Genomic DNA, 19,419 nt, shown 5'->3' with positions numbered 1-19,419 from the left:
TTACTGAGATCTCGCAGCGCGGCGACCTCTCCGAGGTTTTGTAGGATATGAAACATCAACAGGGCAAATAGCCAACATTTATGTGTCAAGACAATATGCATGGCTCCATGGCCACTGAGAGAGGTTTGTATTTTTTTAATGACTTGGATTCTTTGCGGGTCCCGCATCCATCCCGCAACGGTAACACCGGAGGCAGTGAGCGAAGAAAGAGCATGTGCATTGTGTTCTACATATGCCTGTTTATAATCTTCTCGCCCAGAAGAAAAAAAGAGTGCCAACAACTACCCATAACTGTGTTCTTCACTCGGAAAATGACACCTGCACCGAGGTGTCACTTAGTGGAAAAAGACGCTACAGCGGAGCGAAACCAGGACGAAGAGGCGCGATCAGAGGAACTGTGAAATACAGGTGAGTCAATATTAATAATTTATTATGTGTCCAACCTCGTAGGTTGATAGTTAAAATTAAATTCGTTAGTTCTAAAAGCATCATAATTATTTATAGGAAAATGTTCTATTTTTATTTCTCAAACATGTTTGGGCCTGAAAACAGGTTTTGAACTTTGGTTACATTCTAGAATACTGGACTTATTTTTCTACTAAGGTTTGAACTTTGAGAGTGTTTACACAGGAGAGAAAAGTGAGAAAATGTTAATACCTGTTTGAGAAAAGTGTATAAAGTGTGTAGTGAGGGGTTTTACAGCCTTAAAAAGTCTATAATAATTGTAAAAAATAACGCTGACTACTTCGCGGATTTCACCTATCGCGAGTTATTTTTAGAACATAACTCCCACGATAAATGAGGGACCACCGTAATGTTATTTATAAATCAAAACCATAAATCAGCACTGCTTTATTTTCCAAGACCGCCGCCTGACCGGAGCATTGTGACTGGGCAGAGAGCTGGGCTTTATGGCTTCCAGCAGGGGGCAAGACGTTCAAAGACATAAGTGTTGGTTCATTGTTTGGGTCTGTTGTCGCTTTTGATGCTACCAGAAGCAATCATGGTGTTAAAACTCAAATTCAGTTTATTAGTAGTTGCCAATGTACCAGAGACAATATTGGAATTTATTGGTTATCGGTTATCTGTAACTTCCCATACATTTTTGGGTGGTTTATTGTTTTATCTTTATCAAAGATAACTTTTCAGTTATGTGATTATCTGTTATCAAAGTTAATTTTTTGGTTACCTGTGCCCACCACTGGTGCCAATTACAGAGACATCACACTACTCAGCCTCCCTGGTAATGTCTACTCCAGGGTGCTGGAAAGGAGGGTTCGACTGACAGTCGAACCTCTGAAGAGGGACAATGCGGGTTACGTTCTGGTCGTTGAACAACCGACCAGCTCTTCAATCTCACAAGGATCCTGGAGGGGGCCTGGGAGTATGCCCATCCAGTCAACATGTGTCTTGTGGACTTGGAGAAGGCGTATTATCGGGTACTCCAGGAGATACTGTGGGAGGTGCTGTGGGAGTATGGAGTGAGGGGGTCCCTTCTCAGGGTCATCCAATCTCTGTACTCAAAGCCAAAGCAGTGTTCAGGTGCTCGGCAGTAAGTCGGACTCGTTTCCGGTGGGGGTTGGCCTCCACCAGGGCTGCATCTTGTCACTAAACTGTTTGTGATATTCATGGACAGGATATCGAGGCGTAGTCAGGGGAGGAGGGTTTCTAGTTTGGTGGGCTCAGGGTCTCATCACTGCTTTTTGCAGATGATGTGGTCCTGTTGGCTTCATCAGCCCGTGATCTCCAACACTCACTGGATAGGTTCACAGCCGAGTGTGAAGCGGCTGGGATGAGGATCAGCACCTTTAAATCTGAGGTCATGGTTCTCAGCAGGAAACCGATGGATTGCCTACTCTGGGTAGGGAATGAGGTTTACCCCAAGTGAAGGAGTTCAAGTACCCCCGGTTCTTGTTCACGAGTGAGGGGACAATGGAGCGTGAGAGTGGCCGGAGAATTAGTGCAGCAGGGGCGGTGTTGCATTCGCTCTACCGTACTGTTGTGACGAAAAGGGAGCTGAGCCAAAACGTGAAGCTCTCGATCTACTGGTCAATCTTCGTTCCTACTCTCACGAGTCCTGAGTGTTGGGAAAGAACTAGGTCACCGCTACAAGCAGCCAAAATGGGCTTCCTCAGGAGGATGGCTGGTGTCTCCCTTAGAGACAGGGTGTGAAGTTCGGTCATCTGTGGGGAGCTCGGAGTAGAGTTGCTGCTCCTTCGTGTTGAAAGGAGCCAGCTGAGGTGGTTTGGGCATCTGGTAAGGATGCCCCCTGGTTGATTCCTTGGGGAGGTGTTCCAGGCACGTCCAGCTGGGAGGTGACCCCATGGAAGACCCAGGACTAGGTGGAGAGGTTAATACCTCCACACTGGCCTGGGATGCCCCAGTCAGAGGTGGTCAATGTGGCCGGCTAAAGGGAAGTTTGGGGTCCTCTGCTGGAGGTGTGACCTGATCGTGGATAAGCAGTTGAAGATGTATGTTTGTCCTGTACATACATACAGTGAGGCAAATAAGTATTTTATCCACTGTTGATTTTGTAGATTTTGTTGACATTAGTAACACACTATGCCAGTGGTCTCCAAACTATTCCAGAAAGGGCTGAGAGGGTGCAGGTTTTCTTTGTAGCCACTGACTTCAGGAGGTGATTTCACTGATGAACTCATCCCACCTGTTCAAAGGGATGTTAATCAGTGAAATCACCTGCTGAAGTCAGTGGCTGCAAAGAAAACCTGCACCCTCTCGGCCCTTTCTGGAATAGTTTGGAGACCACTGCACTACGCTGTCATGGTTTAAAAACCCTGCAGGGTATACAAGATGCCCCTGCTAAAGCCAGCATATGTCCAGGACGTCATTTGACATGGCACTAACGTTTTTTTCCCCCCTTCCAGCCGTTGGTTGACAGAAGCACACTGTTAAAAAGTCCCGTTAAATATCTGCTGTCCGGCAGATAAAAAGTCCCGTTAAATATCTGCTGTCTGGCAGATATTAAAGTTCGTGCTCAGAGCTTTCAACAGAACACATCGAGCATCTGAATCTGATGTCTACTGGACAAAATTTGACTCCTGTCCACATCACAAAAGCATTACCCACACTTCCTCCCACCTGGAATGTTTTTGTACCAGACTGTTTTTTGTTTTTTAATTTAAGTAAAATGCTCTAGGTCTGCAGCTATCGATTATGCTAGTCATTGAGCATTCTATCTATTATTCTGGCGACTAATGAAGTCATCGGATAAAAAGTACTTTTGCGTTTTTAAACAACATCAACAGGACTCTCCCTAAGCAATGGCACAATATCACTGCGCCAGTGTTGACATTTTGCAGAAATGGTGATGGGATGTGGCTTTCTGTTCTGGTTTTTCCCCCCAACTTGTAAATTAATTAATTAATTAAATTTTTAAAGGTTGGTGGACTGGGTCCTTGCGTGATTTTTTAAAATCCCCCCTCCTCTGCGATTCAGCAGGTGCATTTCAGCTGGACGCTGAACACGCAAGCCTCACAGTCAGTGTTTTCTTTTTTTATTTACTGTGTTTGTAAAGTGTTGTGTGTTGCCCAAAAAAGTGAAAATTAAAAAGCGAAACACTCAGTGCGAGTCTGAGCAAAACACAGAAGAAAGAGTGGACTTCTGCTGAGAGGATCTTCTTTAAATGCAGTCAGTCTATTTCAGATGATCAGTGTGGACCCTGTTTCTCCTAAAAGGCTTTATTTTACTCTGTGTGTCACACTGGAAAGCTGTAGCTTTTAGTGCTAAATTGATTAGCTGTTACACGGCCTGTGCGCGTGCTCTCATCTTCTGTTTTTTTTTTCTGGGGACGTTACAGCATCACACACAGGTCTGGCATATGTACTACGTTAAATGGAGCCTCGAGGCACAGAATTTACCTTGAACATTTTTTGTAACTGAATTATTCGAGTTACTTGACGAATCGTTTCAGCCCTAAGATGCTCCCTCAACATTCACTCAATCCACAGGCGCCTTTGACACATGGTCGAGTAGCAGCCTGTGCAGGGCCTGAATCAGGGCTCATTTGCAGCTCCTGAGCCACATCTGACCCGGTCTTCTTTTGTCTGGACCAAAGCACCCAGAGTTAAAGCAGCAGGTGCACATGAACACGGAAATCTGTCAGTGACGAGCAGAGGGGGTGGGGTGGGGGACAGTTGTAGAGCAATCTGGGTTGTTGGGTATTCGTTGATATGCACATGTTGTTTATATGTACGAGCTCTTCCTGATACATTAGAACAAGTGTGTTTTGAAACCAATGATCCAGCTTTAGTGGACGAAGCCAAGCTCACATAAATTATGAGCTCATCACTTCATGTTAGCTTTTGCATTTCTGAGGGCATCAACCTTTTCTGCTGTACACACCGTGCAGTCTGAGCTTTTTTTAAACCAAGGCCTAGGACCTAGACCTTTGTCAGACCCTTTGTCCTAGACTCTAGGGCAGTGGTGTCCAAACTATTCCAGAAAGGGCTGAGGGGGTGCAGGTTTTCTTTGCATCCACTGACTCCAGCAGGTGATTTCACTGATGAACATCTGACTCCAGCAGGTGATTTCACTGATGAACATCACTTTCAGCAGGTGGGATGAGTTCATCAGTGAAATCACCTGCTGGAGTCAGTGGATGCAAAGAAAACCTGCACCCCCTCAGCCCTTTCTGGAATAGTTTGGACATCACTGCTCTAGGAGAACCACTGAGCGGACACTAATTTTGTGGAGTGGTGTTGAAAAAGGAAACCGTGGATCAGCTCATCAGTAGTAACTCATTCCACACGTGCATTTTGTGCTTCACTGGTGGGATAAGACTTTTACTGACGTGGTATCAGGGAGTGACCTTTAAATGAGTCAAAATCAAGATGAAGCAGCAGCAATTGTCTGAGACATGACCCTTACGTTGAGCTGCCAAGGATGAAGTTCTCCTGTTTCAGCTGACCCTCCAGAGTTGGTGGTGGCATGGAGAACCGTCTGGACGCTTCCTGTTGGCAAAAGAAAAGCAAAATTCAGGGTCTTTAAAGTCTCAGTTTAACTGCTACAATTTGTCAAGTTATCAGACAGAAGAGTTTTAGGGCTTCTGTTGCTGTAGGCAGCACAGAAACCTTGAAGATTTCTGGTGATGTTCTAAGACTGATAGCACATCTGAAGTGAGTCCCATTACTACTTCTAGGAGGTGCAGAAAGATTGAAAGATGGGCCTGCTGCTTCTAAATCAGAACCAGCGGATCCACAATCAACGTAGAGAAATGATCACTTTCCCGCTACACACCCTCAAAAACAACATAATGGCTCAACTGCACCGTAAAGTTTTTCAGCAGCGGCGTAACAGGCCGTTACTCTGTTATAATGCTAGCAGGAACCCTGTAGAGTATGTTTGGACCTGTCCTGTACCATTTTGAAGAATGGATGGACGTATGAACAAAAGCCACTCCAACTCCCGCCTTCTCTGCTCCACGATGGGGAACAACACTGGGCCAGGGTCCACCATTTGTACTGGACTCCTGACTAATCGATTGATAGAACTGCTGCAGATTCAGGCATTTCTTCTGTCTCTTTCTGTCATCTCAGCACTCTCTTAGATGAAGTATTTCATTGGCTAACAGGTCTTTACCTTGAGGACGTCCTGGAGCTGCTTCAGGACAGCATGCACTTCTTCTTTCAAAAGCCAACTGAATTCCTCCTCCTACAAGAAATAAACAAACAGTTGACTCAGCTCCTAAATAAATATTAAAAGACAAGAATTCAACGGGTGAAAAAACCGAATCATCCAGGACTGAGGTCCCAGTCACACGGCGATAGCTGAACAAAGGGAAAAAAGTCACAGTGTCACAAATCATTGAGAAAAGGAGAACGAATGATCCTGCACTTTTCCTATCACCGAAAAGTCTGCGAATCAAGAGCGCAAAAAGGAATGAAACAAAACCAAAACTAACGAAAGCTTGAAGCTAATGATGGTTATATAAGAGCAGCTGCCTGCTGGTGCGATAAGCCGCAATTTATGTATGGTCTGATTAGTTTACTAATCACAAACAAAACTGATGATGAGTTGATTTCTGGCAGCCCGAGTTGCCTGCACCCATGAACATGCAAAAGAATGTTGCCATCAACTGAAACAAATCAATGATAAGTCAGTTTCGAGTTTATCAGTGCACATGTGTGGAGAGCTAGCTAACACTTCTGGTTCACAGGTCAATTCACATAAACAAACTGCTGACGCTGGTCCCGCTGGTAAGAATACACTTGCTTTTGCAACATAACACCTTAAAGAGCTGAAAGAAGTTACACTGTGGACAAAAATCAGTATGTAAACAGTTCAAAAGCCAGTCGTTGTACCACATAGGCCCCATTCTATGCCAAGCTACTTCCAGTAAACAAAGTAGCAAAATTAATGCAATTGGACAAACTGGTCCATTGGCCGATTTACTAGCTAAAAGTATATATATTATATATATATATATATATATATATATATATATATATATATATATATATATACACACACACACACACACAGGTCCCTCGCTATAACGCGGTTCACCTTTCGCGGCCTCACTGTTTCGCGGATTTTTTAGTCCAATATTGCTTTTTTTTTTTTTTTTTTTTTTTTAACAGCACATTGTGTTCTGCGTCCTCATCAAGCAGGCCGGTTGCAGCACCGCGAAGGGACAGCACGCGCATTGTGTTCTGCGTGTCTGTTAAAAAGAATCTTCTCGCCCAGAAGAAAAAAGAGCGCCAACAATTATCCATATTACACACTTTCCATAACTGTGTTCTCCACTCAGAAAAAGACACCTGCACAGAGGTGTCACTCAGTGGAAAAAGGCGCGACAGCGGAGCGGCGCCACAACGAAGAGGTGTGATAAGAGGAACTGTGAAATACTGGTCAGTCACTATTAATAATTTTTTATGTGTACAACCTCGTAGGTTGATCATTAAAATTAAATTCATTAGTTCTAAAAGCCATCATAATTATTTATAGGAAAACGTTCTATTTTTATTTGTCAAACAAATATTTGGGCCTGAAAACAGGTTTTGATCTTTGGTTTCATTCTATAATACCGACTTATTTTTCTACTAAGGTTTGAACTTTAAGAGTGTTTACACAGGAGAGAAAAGTGAAAAAATGTTAATGCCTGTTTGAAAAAAGTGTATAAAGTGTGTAGTGAGGGGTTTTACAGCCTTAAAACATCTATAATAATTGTTTTAATTATTTTTAGAACGTAACTCCCGAAATAAATGAGGGACCACTGTGTACACACACACACACACAGTGGGGAAAATAAGTATTTGACCCCCTGTAAGTTTTGCAGGTTTTCCCACCTACAAAGAATGTCGAGGTCTGTATTTTTATTGTAGGTTCACTTCAACTGCGAGAGACAGAATTTAAAAAAATCCAGAAAATCACATTGTATGATTTTTAAATAATTAATTTGCAATTTATTGCATAAACTAAGTACTTGATCCCCTACCAACCAGTAAGAATTCTGTCTCTCACAGACCTGTTAATGTTTCTTTAAGAAGCCCTCTTATTCTGCACTCTTTACCTGTATTAATTGCACCTGTTTGAACTTGTTACCTGTATAAAAGACACCTGTTCACATACTCAGTCAATCACACCTGTCCACCATAGCCAAGACCAAAGATCTGTCTAAGGACACCAGGGACAAAACTGTAGACCTGCACAAGGCTGGGATGGAGTACAGGACAACAGGCAAGCAGCTTGGTAGAAGACAACAACTGTTATGATTATTTATTAGAAAGTGGAAGAAACACAAGATGACTGTCAATCTCCCTCGGTCTGGGATTCCATGGAAGATCTCACTTTGTGGGGTAAGGATGATTCTGAGAAAGCTCAGAACTACACAGGAGCTGGGACCACAGTCACAAAGATTACATTAGTAACACATGATGCTGTCATGGTTTAAAATCCTGCAGGGCAGCAAGGTCCCCCTGCTCAAGCCAGCACATCTCCAGGCCCGTCTGAAGTTCACCAGTGACCATCTGGATGATCCAGAGGAGGCATGGGAGAAGGTCATGTGGTCAGATGAGACCAGAATAGAGCTTTTTGGAATCAACTCCACTTACCATGTTTAGAGGATGAGAACAACCCCAAGAAAACCATCCCAACCGTGAATCATGGGGGTGGAAACATCATACTCTGGGGGTGCTCTTCTGCAAAGGGGACAGGACGACTGCACCGTATTGAAGGTAGGATGGATGGGGTCATGTATTGGGAGATTTTGGCAAACAACCTCCTTCCCTCAGTAAGAGCATTGAAGATGGGTCATGGATGGGTCTTCCAGCATGACAATGACACACACACACACACACACAGCCAGGGCAACTACTTTTTTTAGATTGTGTCTCTCACAGTTGAAGTGTACCTACGATAAAAATGACAGACCTCTCCATTCTTTGTAGGTGGGAAAACCTGCAAAACTAACAGGGGGTCAAATACTTATTTTCTCCACTGTATATTGGGAGTATTATTTGATTTTGCTGAAGTTTAACTGGTAGCATAACAAGACAAGTTAGGACTATGAACACTTCTCCACGCAAAGCCTTTGTTCTGAATGTATCTACGTAGTTCTTCATGCTCTCCTTAGAACAACAAAGTCTGAAACTGTTATATACACTCAACAAAAGTATAAACGCAACACTTTTGGTTTTGCTGCCATTTTGTATGAGATGAACTCAAAGATCTAAAACGTTTTCCACATACACAATATCACCATTTCCCTCAAATATTGTTCACAAACCAGTCTAAATCTGTGATAGTGAGCACTTCTCCTTTGCTGAGATAATCCATCCCACCTCACAGGTGTGCCATATCAAGATGCTGATTAGACACCATGATTAGTGCACAGGTGTGCCTTAGACTGCCCACAATAAAAAGCCACTCTGAAAGGTGCAGTTTTATCACACAGCACAATGCCACAGATGTCACAAGATTTGAGGGAGCATGCAATTGGCATGCTGACAGCAGGAATGTCAACCAGAGCTGTTGCTTGTGTATTGAATGTTCATTTCCCGTGCAGTCGGGAAAGCAGGCTGACTGGGTGACTGTGAGGAGGAAGCGTAGCCCTAAACAGAAGCCCCGTGTACACCGTCAACCCGTTCACATCTCTAACCGTTTTTCCCCACTCGACGATACACTCGCCGAGGATCAAACTCTGGTTATTGGCGACTCTGTTTTGAGAAATGTGAAGTTAGCGACACCAGCAACCATTGTCAATTGTCTTCCGGGGGCCAGAGCAGGCGACATCGAAGGACATTTGAAATTGCTGGCTAAGGCTAAGCGTAAATTTGGTAAGATTGTAATTCACGTCGGCAGTAATGACACCCGGTTACGCCAATCGGATGTCACTAAAATTAACATTAAATCGGTGTGTAACTTTGCAAAAACAATGTCGGACTCTGTTGTTTTCTCTGGGCCCCTCCCCAATCAGACCGGGAGTGACATGTTTAGCCGCATGTTCTCCTTGAATTGCTGGCTGTCTGAGTGGTGTCCAAAAAATGAGGTGGGCTTCATTGATAATTGGCAAAGCTTCTGGGGAAAACCTGGTCTTGTTAGGAGAGACGGCATCCATCCCACTTTAGAGGGAGCAGCTCTCATTTCTAGAAATCTGGCCAATTTTTTTGGATCCTCCAAACTGTGACTGTCTAGCCTTGGGACCAGGAGGCAGAGCTGTGGTCTTATACACCTCTCTGCAGCTTCTCTCCCCCTGCCATCCCCTCATTACCCCATCGCCGTAGAGACGGTGCCTGCTCCCAGACTACCAATAACCAGCAAAAATCTATTTAAGCATAAAAATTCAAAAAGAAAAAATAATATAGCACCTTCAATTGCACCACAGACTAAAACAGTTAAATGTGGTCTATTAAACATTAGGTCTCTCTCTTCTAAGTCCCTGTTGGTAAATGATATAATAATTGATCAACGTATTGATTTATTCTGCCTAACAGAAACCTGGTTACAGCAGGATGAATATGTTAGTTTAAATGAGTCAACACCCCCGAGTCACACTAACTGTCAGAATGCTCGTAGCACGGGCCGGGGCGGAGGATTAGCAGCAATCTTCCATTCCAGCTTATTAATTAATCAAAAACCTAGACAGAGCTTTAATTCATTTGAAAGCTTGTCTCTTAGTCTTGTCCATCCAAATTGGAAGTCCCAAAAACTAGTTTTATTTGTTATTATCTATCGTCCACCTGGTCGTTACTGTGAGTTTCTCTGTGAATTTTCAGACCTTTTGTCTGACTTAGTGCTTAGCTCAGATAAGATAATTATAGTGGGCGATTTTAACATCCACACAGATGCTGAGAATGACAGCCTCAACACTGCATTTAATCTATTATTAGACTCTATCGGCTTTGCTCAAAAAGTAAATGAGTCCACCCACCACTTTAATCATATTTTAGATCTTGTTCTGACTTATGGTATGGAAATTGAAGACTTAACAGTATTCCCTGAAAACTCCCTTCTGTCTGATCATTTTTTAATAACATTTACATTTACCCTGATGGACTACCCTGCAGTGGGGAATAAGTTTCATTACACTAGAAGTCTTTCAGAAAGCGCTGTAACTAGGTTTAAGGATATGATTCCTTCTTTATGTTCTCTAATGTCATATACCAACACAGAGCAGAGTAGCTACCTAAACTCTGTAAGGGAGTTAGAGTATCTCGTCAATAGTTTTACATCCTCATTGAAGACAACTTTGGATGCTGTAGCTCCTCTGAAAAAGAGAGCTTTAAATCAGAAGTGTCTGACTCCGTGGTATAACTCACAAACTCGTAGCTTAAAGCAGATAACCCGTAAGTTGGAGAGGAAATGGCGTCTCACTAATTTAGAAGATCTTCACTTAGCCTGGAAAAAGAGTTTGTTGCTCTATAAAAAAGCCCTCTGTAAAGCTAGGACATCTTTCTACTCATCACTAATTGAAGAAAATAAGAACAACCCCAGGTTTCTTTTCAGCACTGTAGCCAGGCTGACAAAGAGTCAGAGCTCTATTGAGCTGAGTATTCCATTAACTTTAACTAGTAATGACTTCATGACTTTCTTTGCTAACAAAATTTTGACTATTAGAGAAAAAATTACTCATAACCATCCCAAAGACGTATCGTTATCTTTGGCTGCTTTCAGTGATGCCGGTATTTGGTTAGACTCTTTCTCTCCGATTGTTCTGTCTGAGTTATTTTCATTAGTTACTTCATCCAAACCATCAACATGTTTATTAGACCCCATTCCTGCCAGGCTGCTCAAGGAAGTCCTACCATTATTTAATGTTTCAATCTTAAATATGATCAATCTATCTTTGTTAGTTGGTTATGTACCACAGGCCTTTAAGGTGGCAGTAATTAAACCATTACTTAAAAAGCCATCACTTGACCCAGCTATCTTAGCTAATTATAGGCCAATCTCCAACCTTCCTTTTCTCTCAAAGATTCTTGAGAGGGTAGTTGTAAAACAGCTAACTGATCACCTGCAGAGGAATGGTCTATTTGAAGAGTTTCAGTCAGGTTTTAGAATTCATCATAGTACAGAAACAGCATTAGTGAAGGTTACAAATGATCTTCTTATGGCTTCGGACAGTGGACTTATCTCTGTGCTTGTTCTGTTGGACCTCAGTGCTGCTTTTGATACTGTTGACCATAAAATTTTATTACAGAGATTAGAGCATGCCATAGGTATTAAAAGGCACTGCGCTGCGGTGGTTTGAATCATATTTGTCTAATAGATTACAGTGTGTTCATGTAAATGGGGAATCTTCTTCACAGACTAAAGTTAATTATGGAGTTCCACAAGGTTCTGTGCTAGGACCAATTTTATTCACTTTATACATGCTTCCCTTAGGCAGTATTATTAGACGGTATTGCTTAAATTTTCATTGTTACGCAGATGATACCCAGCTTTATCTATCCATGAAGCCAGAGGATACACACCAATTAGCTAAACTGCAGGATTGTCTTACAGACATAAAGACATGGATGACCTCTAATTTCCTGCTTTTAAACTCAGATAAAACTGAAGTTATTGTACTTGGCCCCACAAATCTTAGAAGCATGGTGTCTAACCAGATCGTTACTCTGGATGGCATTTCCCTGATCTCTAGTAATACTGTGAGAAATCTTGGAGTCATTTTTGATCAGGATATGTCATTCAAAGCGCATATTAAACAAATATGTAGGACTGCCTTTTTGCATTTACGCAATATCTCTAAAATCAGAAAGGTCTTGTCTCAGAGTGATGCTGAAAAACTAATTCATGCATTTATTTCCTCTAGGCTGGACTATTGTAATTCATTATTATCAGGTTGTCCTAAAAGTTCCCTAAAAAGCCTTCAGTTGGTTCAGAATGCTGCAGCTAGAGTACTGACGGGGACTAGCAGGAGAGAGCATATCTCACCCGTGTTGGCCTCTCTTCATTGGCTTCCTGTTAATTCTAGAATAGAATTTAAAATTCTTCTTCTTACTTATAAGGTTTTGAATAATCAGGTCCCATCTTATCTTAGGGACCTCGTAGTACCATATTACCCCATTAGAGCGCTTCGCTCTCAGACTGCGGGCTTACTTGTAGTTCCTAGGGTTTGTAAGAGTAGAATGGGAGGCAGAGCCTTCAGCTTTCAGGCTCCTCTCCTGTGGAACCAGCTCCCAATTCAGATCAGGGAGACAGATACCCTCTCTACTTTTAAGATTAGGCTTAAAACTTTCCTTTTCGCTAAGGCTTATAGTTAGGGCTGGATCGGGTGACCCTGGACCATCCCTTGGTTATGTTGCTTTAGACGTAGACTGTGGGGGGGTTCCCATGATGCACTGTTTCTTTCTCTTTTTGCTCCGTATGCATCACTCTGTATTTAATCATTAGTGATCGATCTCTGCCCCCCTTCTCGGCATGTCTTTTTCCTGGTTCTTTCCCTCAGCCCCAACCAGTCTCAGCAGAAGACTGCCCCTCCCTGAGCCTGGTTCTGCTGGAGGTTTCTTCCTGTTAAAAGGGAGTTTTTCCTTCCCACTGTGGCCAAGTGCTTGCTCATAGGGGGTCGTTTTGACCGTTGGGGTTTTTCATAATTATTGTATGGCCTTGCCTTACAATATGGAGCGCCTTGGGGCAACTGTTTGTTGTGATTTGGCGCTATATAAGAAAAAAGTTGATTGATTGATTGATTTCTCTACCATAAGCTGTCTCCAAAGGCGTTTCAGAGAATTTGGCAGTACATCCAACCAGCCTCACAACCGCAGACCACGTGTAACCACACCAGCCCAGGACCTCCACATCCAGCATGTTCACCTCCAAGATCGTCTGAGACCAGCCACTCGGACAGCTGCTGAAACAATCGGTTTGCATAACCAAAGAATTTCTGCACAAACTGTCAGAAACCGTCTCAGGGAAGCTCATCTGCATGCTCGTTGTCCTCATTGGGGTCTCGACCTGACTCCAGTTCGTCGTCGTAACTGATTTGAGTGGGTAATGCTCACATTCGCTGGCATTTGGTACGTTGGAGAGGTGTTCTCTTCACGGATGATGCGAAGGAGATGTGTTGCACTGCATGAGGCAAATGGTGGTCACACCAGATACTGACTGGTATCCCCCCAATAAAACAAAACTGATTACTATCACTTTGAGCAGATGGAATCAGTTAATCAGTGAAATCAGCTGGTGGAATGAATGGCTGCAAAGAAAACCTGCATCCTCTTGGCCCTTTCTGGAACAAGTTTCCCACCCCTGCTACAGTCACACTGAAATAAGACGGAGGTGTCATTTCCAAAACACAGAGCACCAGACATGTAACACAGAGGAACAAATTTGTTCCTTTTTAGCCATATTAAGTTAAACAGGATGTTTCAATTTCATTGGTAAAATGGTAAATGGACTGCATTTGTATAGTTTTTATATTATATATATATATCTCAAACGCTCAAAGCGCTTTACAATAATGCCTCACATTCACCCCGATGTCAGGGTGGTATGAATGCTTTCGAATTCAAGTCAACTTGCACCTGGTACATTCCCACCTGCTAGTCATCTTACACCCAACCAGGTCAATGTGTAGAGAGAATTAGGAATCCGAGAATGCAGAATTGTAACAAAATCATAAAAATCTAAACTGAAAGTTTTGTGTAATTTTGTTTGAGTGTACCTCTGTTTTTTTTAAACAAATGACCACAAATTTCAGGTTGATTAAAACAAGGGCTGGGTTGACCCATTACCAGGTGTGACTTGTCTATCCTTTGAGATCCGAGTTGCCTATAAAAAAAAAAAAACCCTGAGAGGTTTAAGTGAAGTCTAAAGGTTTTTTTTTTTTTTTTTACTTTTTTCCCCCTGAAATAACAATTCGTGCTGTACACCAATGTGGCAATACAAGCTTAACAAATGGAAATCAAATGCATATGATCTTCATCCAGGGACAAAAAAGCAATGTCGATGCCAAGCAGATCAGTCGATGTCAACTCAATGCCAAGAAATTTCATATGTTACATTAAAAACAGAAATGTTTCCCATTTGAAAGAATAGTACAGCAATCTTATTTTAAAGACATTCATTCTTGTTTACATGGTGTCACATTGTCTTGCAATTTTTAAATGCTCAGGTTTTGCTGTACAGGCAGAGCCCAATATACATTCATGGAATACAGAAAACGTATTGATGACTAAATGTGAGCACAAGAGGTCTGTCCCCACAATGTTTTGTCCTTTTTGAACATTTCATACTTACTTGCCATCAGTGGTGGACACAGTTCAGCTAATTCGCTAATCGATAATTATCAAAGCTAATGTTTTTGTTAGCAGATTAGCTTTGCAGATAACTTTTAAAACCATCAGCGGACCAATTCTTCCAATAAATTTAGTTCCAATTACTTTTAGTCTGCTAACACTTTTTTTTTTGCTGGTAAAGTGAGCAAAGTTTAACAGTCAAAAATGTTTGTAAACCCTAAAATCAAACATTTTAGTCCCCGTTGTGTGTTTGTGGCAGACTGGCTGTCGCTTGCTGATGACATCATCATTAAGTGCAAGACATGATTGGCCGGTCGACGCAGGGAGCATTGTGGGTAGTGTAGTTCAGGTTCACTTTGGATGTTACACTGTTGCTGTCGGCTCAACACAAACAAAATGGACTCATTTTAACATTATTTTATTTTTATAATTTAATCGCCAAGACTCGTTGGGAGAGGAGAGCTCACAGTGCAGCTGTGTTAAGGTGCGTTTACACATAAGCAAGACGCTGCACGAATGTCATTTTTCTGTCATTAGTGACACATTCCTGACATTCTTAATGTGACTTAACGCATCTGAATATGTTTCTTAATAGTGCGTGTTGGTGCGTGATATTCGTGGAGCATGTTTTTGCCTGTCAAAAAATCTTCCACAAATGTCACACACCACCCCCATTTCGTCTCACGTCGTGGAGGTCACAACTGAGCGTATTGATCCATCTTGATGAGTATTGATCCTTAATAGAACGTGACAACGTTCGTAGTGGTTCCTGTGATGGTTCTTGGAGCCCAAACTGTCACGCGTTATTACGAAGTGACACGGAAACTGTGAAGTTTTGACACGACTTGTAACGCGGCGTCACATTTCACTGCGCGCCACGACGGATCAGTTTTCTGTAACGTGCGCACAATTAAACTCGGCTCCACAGCGTTCAGTTTGATGCAGTATGCCGAAGAGGAACACTGACACGAAGTCAGCCAAGTGTCGTTCCACAGTTCCTGCTGAAGCTCCTCATGACGCTCCTGTAGGTGTTCCACCTGCTGTTGTAGCCGACAAGCGGGAGAACAAGTCTGAGCCAGAGGAACCAGAGGAGCGAGAGGAGACTCACGTGCAGCCAGACATCTCTGCACCTCCTCCAGTCTGACGGAGGAAGAAGCGCGCGCACAATTAAACCCTGCTGCACCGCATTCAGTTTGATTGCTGACACCAAGTCGGCTAAAAGTCTAATTTCAGTGCTCTTCAGCGCGCTCCTGCAGGTGTTCCACCTGCTGCATGTGCCTGATGTTTTGGGAAAATGCGCGACACGAGACCCGCATGAAGCCACACATCTGGCTCTGTCCTCCTCCTCCTCCTCTCTGCACCACTCCATGGCACAGAGCCCAACTACGCATGCAGTCACAAAGTTCTTCTGAAAAACTGGAGCGATCTGAATTCGGTTGGATGAATATGGGTGTGTGTGTGGAGACAATTCACCGCGTTCACAACGTGACAGAACTTAACGATGTGCTGTTACACGCAATAGCGCACAACAATGCAGAACACTATTCTTGACCGTGTAATGGTTCCTGATAATTCTCCAGCAACACGTGCCATTAATCGTAATGTGTGGTAACAGGGTGCAGCAGTTCCTGAGGACACCTGATGCCTCTGCCCCGAATCATCACATTCGTGATCAGCGGCCAAGAATGTGTACTTTTCTTCACCGTTTAGACACTGTTTAGCAGCTCTACGCTGAGTTTTTTCTTCCTACGCAGCAGTATGTTGAGGGCTACACAAGTAGGATGGAAGAAATGAAATATGTTTACTTTTCTTCGGCGTAGAGTGCTGGACACAGAAAATACACAGTTTTAAGCAGGTCTGTGCAACACAGCGTTACTGCATGCAAGCCTGTGCAACACGGCGCTCCTGAACACAACAACAAGAACTGAGTGCTTGAATCCAGAGGAATCAAGTGGAGAACAGGATCATGCAGCCCACAGCACCTCTGTGTGCTCAGAACAGCTGATCTAACTGATGGACGTGTGTGCTCAGAACAGGGAATTGAACCTCAACTGAGAAAATCCAAAAACACAACAGAAACAGCAGGTTGGTCGGTCTGTCTCTCTCTGATCAAACCTAAATACACGCTATGACTCTTTAAAATAAAAGCCTTGTCGCTGCATGTCGGTGCACTCATCAGATGTCCTGATTGATCAGGTCTGATCAGATCAGCGGACCTGATTGGAGCAACTGGAGCTTTAAAAGTTTAACAAGTCACAGCGCTTCATTCACAGCAGCCTTTACCACAGCCAGACTCAGCAGCATCTGGACACAATGAAAATGATCCACCAAGACAAAATAATAATAATGTTAAATGACTGCTTCTGACGTGCACCACAGTGTGCAGTAAAGAACAGAGCGCACTTCCACAGGGCCAGAAAGTAGCAGCTTTGTCTACATACGTGGCAGTAATGAAACTGTAAAAACCTGATGATACAGTCCACTGTTTTCCAAGCACAGTGATGTGTTCTGCACAGCCGGCAGGAGGGAACTGGGTTTAAATAGCGGCAACACGCAACTGTGTGCACACATTAAAAAGCAAACACAAGCAGCTGCAAGCAGATCAACGAAAAAGGCTGAGTATGCGCGCATTTCGGGCGGATTTAAATGAAACACCGCAATACGCAACTCTACAAATACTCCAGTGTGAAAGCGGCTTTAGAGTCACTAAATAATGAACATGATTAACATACAATGAATGAATTAATGTTTTCAGAAACACTGGTTTATCATTCCACATATAAAAGCATGAACTGAAGTGTGGTATTTATCGCCATGTATGTACAGGGGAGGTGATGGTCTAGTGGTTAAGCGCTGGGCTTGAGATCAGAGGATCCTGGGTTCAAATCCCAGCTTGACTGGAAAATCACTAAGGGCCCTTGGGCATGGTCCTTAATCCCCTAGTTGTTCCCCTGTTGTGTAGTGAGCGCCTTGTATAGCAGCAGCCTCACATCAGGGTGAATGTGAGGCATTATTGTAAAGCGCTTTGAGTGTCTGATGCAGATGGAAAAGCGCTATATAAATGCAGCCCATTTACAGTCTGGTTCAGATGCAAATTGAACAGTGAATACTGCTGATCTTTCATTTCAGAAACATGTGAACGTGTGAGTTGTCTAGTCCTGGTGTGTCAGCCACGACACACACGTCCGAGGTCCACATGCATGATAAACTCCATCTATCTCTCTTATAAATGCAGTAACTTACCTAACCGGCCGTGCGGGAGGCCGGTGTCAGGGACTCAGCACTCCCCTCGGCTGAGTGATCCTCGAGTCTGTGACAAAACTACAGCAAAAGGAGGAGAACCACCTCTGAGCTGATCAATATGGTGTCATCTTTCCCCATCCATCTGCCAGTGTTGCAGTCTGATCTGTCCCCCCCGCCGCCTTCACTGTGCATGTATCATGTCAGAGCGTCAGCAGCAATTAACAGATTATCGGCTCGTTTCTGCTTAAAAGTGACTTTAGAATGACTTAAAAGGTTTTACTTTCCTCTGATTGGTAGAGAGCCAGACTCAGAGAGTCAGACTACGTGCTGCTGTGGTGCTCTGATCGCTCCCCCCGTCTTTTATTACGACATGCTAAATTTATGTGGAAACGACTGTTGAAGAAAAGCTTCAGATATCTGTTGCTGAGACAGATGATGATGACTGGAGGCAGTTTGAAGCAGAAACGAGGTGATAATCAGTGAATCACTACTGACGCTCAGAAATGACGCATGCACAGTGAAGGTGGGGCCGGGACAGATTAGACTGCGACACCGGCAGATGGATGGGGAAAGATGACATCATACTGATTGGCTCGGAGGTGGTTCTCCTCTTTTGCTGTAGTTTTTAGCAGAACACTGAAGAACTGAGAGCTGAACACTAAAGCTGGAAGCTCCTTCGCTCCCCGTCACCAAGGAACTGCTGTAATCTTTCCCGTTTCCACAGGCACACTTGCCCACAAATCGCTGCCACGATCCTGGGAATGCAAAATGTTTATGAGTTGACCTTTGAACTTGCCCAGAAGCCCGATGCAGCGCTTAAACTCAAAACTAGCTTAAAACACTGATGATTGTCGTTTTGGTTTCCAGAACCCAAAACGACAATCATCAGAGTAATCACGTTTGATCTGTTTAAGTCTGTGTGACTATGACGTAACAAAGCCCTGTCGTGTTTTCTGACGTGACTGTCGGTGACGTCACGGTAGCAGCTAGCAGACAGTGTTCTTACCAGCACCGCTCTCTCCACCTGGCTGGCAGCCGACATCCGCGGCAGCTCACTCAGAGACCTCTGCGGGTTCAGCATCGCTGCAGCAAAAACCAAAAAACCGTCCGAGGGAAAAGCCACCGTCCCGTGCGCGCTGTCACGTGTCTGATTACAACTTCCTGCGCTTTACTGCGGCTGGCGCGGTGCGTTACTGCCCCCTGCTGCTGCGGAGGGCGCATCGAACAGTCAACTTTCTTCTTCTTCTTGGTTGTCGGCAGGCTAGGCATTGCTGCCCCCCTCAGGTCATAAGATACAGAACACCTATTAAATGTCAATGAGATAGACACAACACCCCTATATTTTCCAATACAAGGTACAGTTGTTTAAAAAACAAACCACCAAATTCGCTCTCTCCTTTGGGGAGGCTCCATGCCCCAGTATTGTCCTCAAAGAATAGGTACTACAACCCAGATCTACCAAACTTCGAAACATGAC

General features: G+C 43.5%; 1 protein-coding gene across 1 annotated transcript in view; it reads right to left on the bottom strand.

Annotated features, from left to right (window-relative positions):
* The window catches only part of rogdi (rogdi atypical leucine zipper), an 82,581-nt gene extending 63,479 nt beyond the window's left edge, over positions 1-19,102 (bottom strand). Inside the window, 3 exon segments of the mRNA XM_034191007.1 lie at positions 4,888-4,970; positions 5,599-5,670; positions 18,949-19,102. Coding sequence (XP_034046898.1) covers positions 4,888-4,970; positions 5,599-5,670; positions 18,949-19,023 — 230 coding nt within the window. The 5' untranslated portion in view covers positions 19,024-19,102.
* Between the last annotated feature and the right edge of the window lie 317 nt (positions 19,103-19,419).

The sequence above is a fragment of the Thalassophryne amazonica genome, chromosome 16 (genome assembly GCF_902500255.1).
Source record: "Thalassophryne amazonica chromosome 16, fThaAma1.1, whole genome shotgun sequence".
In the NCBI taxonomy this organism is placed as follows: Eukaryota; Metazoa; Chordata; class Actinopteri; order Batrachoidiformes; family Batrachoididae; genus Thalassophryne; species Thalassophryne amazonica.
Note: the sequence above shows the minus strand (reverse complement) of the source record. Positions and strands in the feature narration are given on the sequence as shown.